The following is a 2,461-nucleotide window of genomic DNA, read 5'->3' on the forward strand; positions in this document are numbered from 1 at the left end:
ATTTTTAAAAATATATTGAATCACATCAAATTATATTGGCAACAATTTGTGCGGTTGTTATTGTCACAAACTTGTAAGAAAATCGCAAGTATAATGAGTTTTCTCCTATTATTATTTCATGCCGAAAGTAATAAAAGAATTATGAATAAAATGCTGAAAATTGAATAACGTTACGAATAATTATTGTGGAGTTCAAGAACTAAATTTATAGATAATATAAATTTAAGAAGCTAAAATTGTGAAAAATAAAATTTAATTGTAAATTTTCTAAAAATTGCCATTACTATTTGTTTTTTCAATCATAATAGTTAGATAGGAAAAAAATAGTCTTCAAATGTATTGCTCCCTTCAAGATCATTTCGACAGATTGTTTTGGTCTCTCTGTGAAGAACCATTTTTATCTGGTTCCCTTTTTTTATAATCTACGACTAATTTATATTTTTCCAAAAAAATATGTAATAATTAGTATAATTTAATAATACAATTTTATTCATCCACTCTGATTTTAAATACAATGAAGATATAACTTTATAGTAATAATGTAAATTTGTGAGTGTTTTGTTTACAGTTTTTATTGGTCTTGCTCAAACTCAAATTTATATTTGATTAAGAAATTAAACTTCTTGAACAAGATCATGACGAGTTCATTTGAGACTAATATTTTTTTTCCTCCTTAATATAGAGACTAATTTGATGTTGTTTACAAGATAATGAAAAATTAGTCACTAAAAAAATATAGTATTACAATGTATATAAATATTACTGAACCAAAGACAAAAACAAAACAAAAAAAAACTAAACACTTCTTTTGGTAATTGAATCAAAGATAAACTTTACCGTTGAAAATACGAAGATAAACAAAATTATGGATAAAGTCCAAAATGAAAAATGAGAAAAATAAACATAAAATCATCATGACAATGGATTAAAAGAAATTCCTATGATAAATATAAAAAAAATCAGTTATCACAGTTTAGCAAAAATTATTAAATGATAGAGATAATAATTAAAAGTAAAAAAAGAAAAAAAATCACTTCAAAGAGCAACAGCACCAGTCATCAAAGCCACAATCAACCCAAAGTAAAACCCAACTCCAAACCTCTCACTCACACCACTCTTGTCCCCACTCGAGGCGGCCGGCGCGGTGGCGTTCCCACTTCCGCTACTGTTTCCGCTTCCACCTGCAGATGCGGGAGCCAGCGCCACCGGCAGCGTCGCCTTTGACTGCAGGTTATCCGGCTTGGTGTCGTGGATCGACAGCTTCCCGTCCTTGGTGGGTCCCACCTGCCACACGTGGGTCACGTTCCCCGCCTTCTCGGGAATCGCAACTACGGCAAAGATCGCTACGACGCCGCCAGCCCCCTCCGTGGCGACGTCCCACGAGTCAAAGGTAAAGGCTTTGACTTCGTCGATGGCCTTGTAGGCAGTGAGGTTGTAGCGGTGGACGGTGATGGCGCCGGCGGAGGCGGGGATCGCAATGAAGGCCTGCGTGCCTATCATGCCGCCACCGGCGAGGTTGAGCCCCCAGGCCACCCACCCAGATTTGGGTGGTTCGGCGGCGTACGCGATGGCGAGGGTGCGGTTGGTGGCGTTGTAGGTGTAGTGGAGGATGGCGCCGAGGGTGGGGAGGGCGGTGCAGTTGGAGTAAGTGCGGTTTGCCGGAAGCTTATAGGAGGCGCAGGTGAGGGCAGAATGGGAAGAAGTGAAAAAGAGAGAGAGAAAAACTAAGAGAGAAAGAGTAACGGTGCTTTTGAAAGGTGAGTGAAACGCCATTGATGAATTAGTAAGAAAAAAGTTCAGAGAGATAGAGAGAGAAAGATGAACTTGGTTTAGCTTTGAGGAAGAATGAAGAGAGATATATAATAGAAGTGAAAGCGTGTGGATGGCACAAAGTGAGATTGGAAAAAACAAGATGATTTATTGTTTCTTGAAACTAAAAAATTGTTTGGTATGTTATTCATGTGCAAACATTCATTTCATTTAATTTGTTCATTATCTGCGTCATATTATAATTTTATTGTCAAATTAAAATTTATTTTTGTCCAAAATTTTAATATATTTTGACATTAAATTTTAAAATTAAATAATATAATATTTTTAATTTAATTTCATTAATTTTTTATTAATTAAATATGTTTCATGAATTAAATATTTTTAATTTTAGTATTTAAATTATTTATATTTACATTTAAAAAATTTAATGCAATTAAATTAAAGAATTATATTCATTTATTTTTATATATCACATGTTTAGAAAATAAGTTTTAATTTTATGTTAAAATTAAGGGAATAAACTATGGATATGTTTCTTATCTTAATAAAATACTTTTATTACAAAATTAAAACTATCGTACTTTTTTAACTAAAAAATAAAATAAGCATGTGTTTGATTTGATGTTAAAGTTTCCGTTTTATGTTTTAAATATAAACATGAAACTTATTTAAAGAATGAATCTTGGAT

The 2,461-nt window shown here is 32.8% G+C and overlaps 1 protein-coding gene across 1 annotated transcript; it reads right to left on the reverse strand.

The window, feature by feature from the left end:
* Positions 1–921: 921 nt before the first annotated feature.
* AIR12 (auxin-induced in root cultures-like protein) lies at positions 922–1,849 on the reverse strand. Its single transcript, XM_088094142.1, has one exon. The coding sequence runs from the start codon at positions 1,771–1,773 to the stop codon at positions 1,036–1,038; it is 738 nt and encodes a 245-aa protein (XP_087950268.1). The 5' UTR covers positions 1,774–1,849; the 3' UTR covers positions 922–1,035.
* Between the last annotated feature and the right edge of the window lie 612 nt (positions 1,850–2,461).

Source organism: Vigna umbellata, chromosome 7 (assembly GCF_029865625.1).
Source record: "Vigna umbellata cultivar VRB3 chromosome 7, Vumbellata_1.0, whole genome shotgun sequence".
NCBI classification, from domain to species: Eukaryota; Viridiplantae; Streptophyta; class Magnoliopsida; order Fabales; family Fabaceae; genus Vigna; species Vigna umbellata.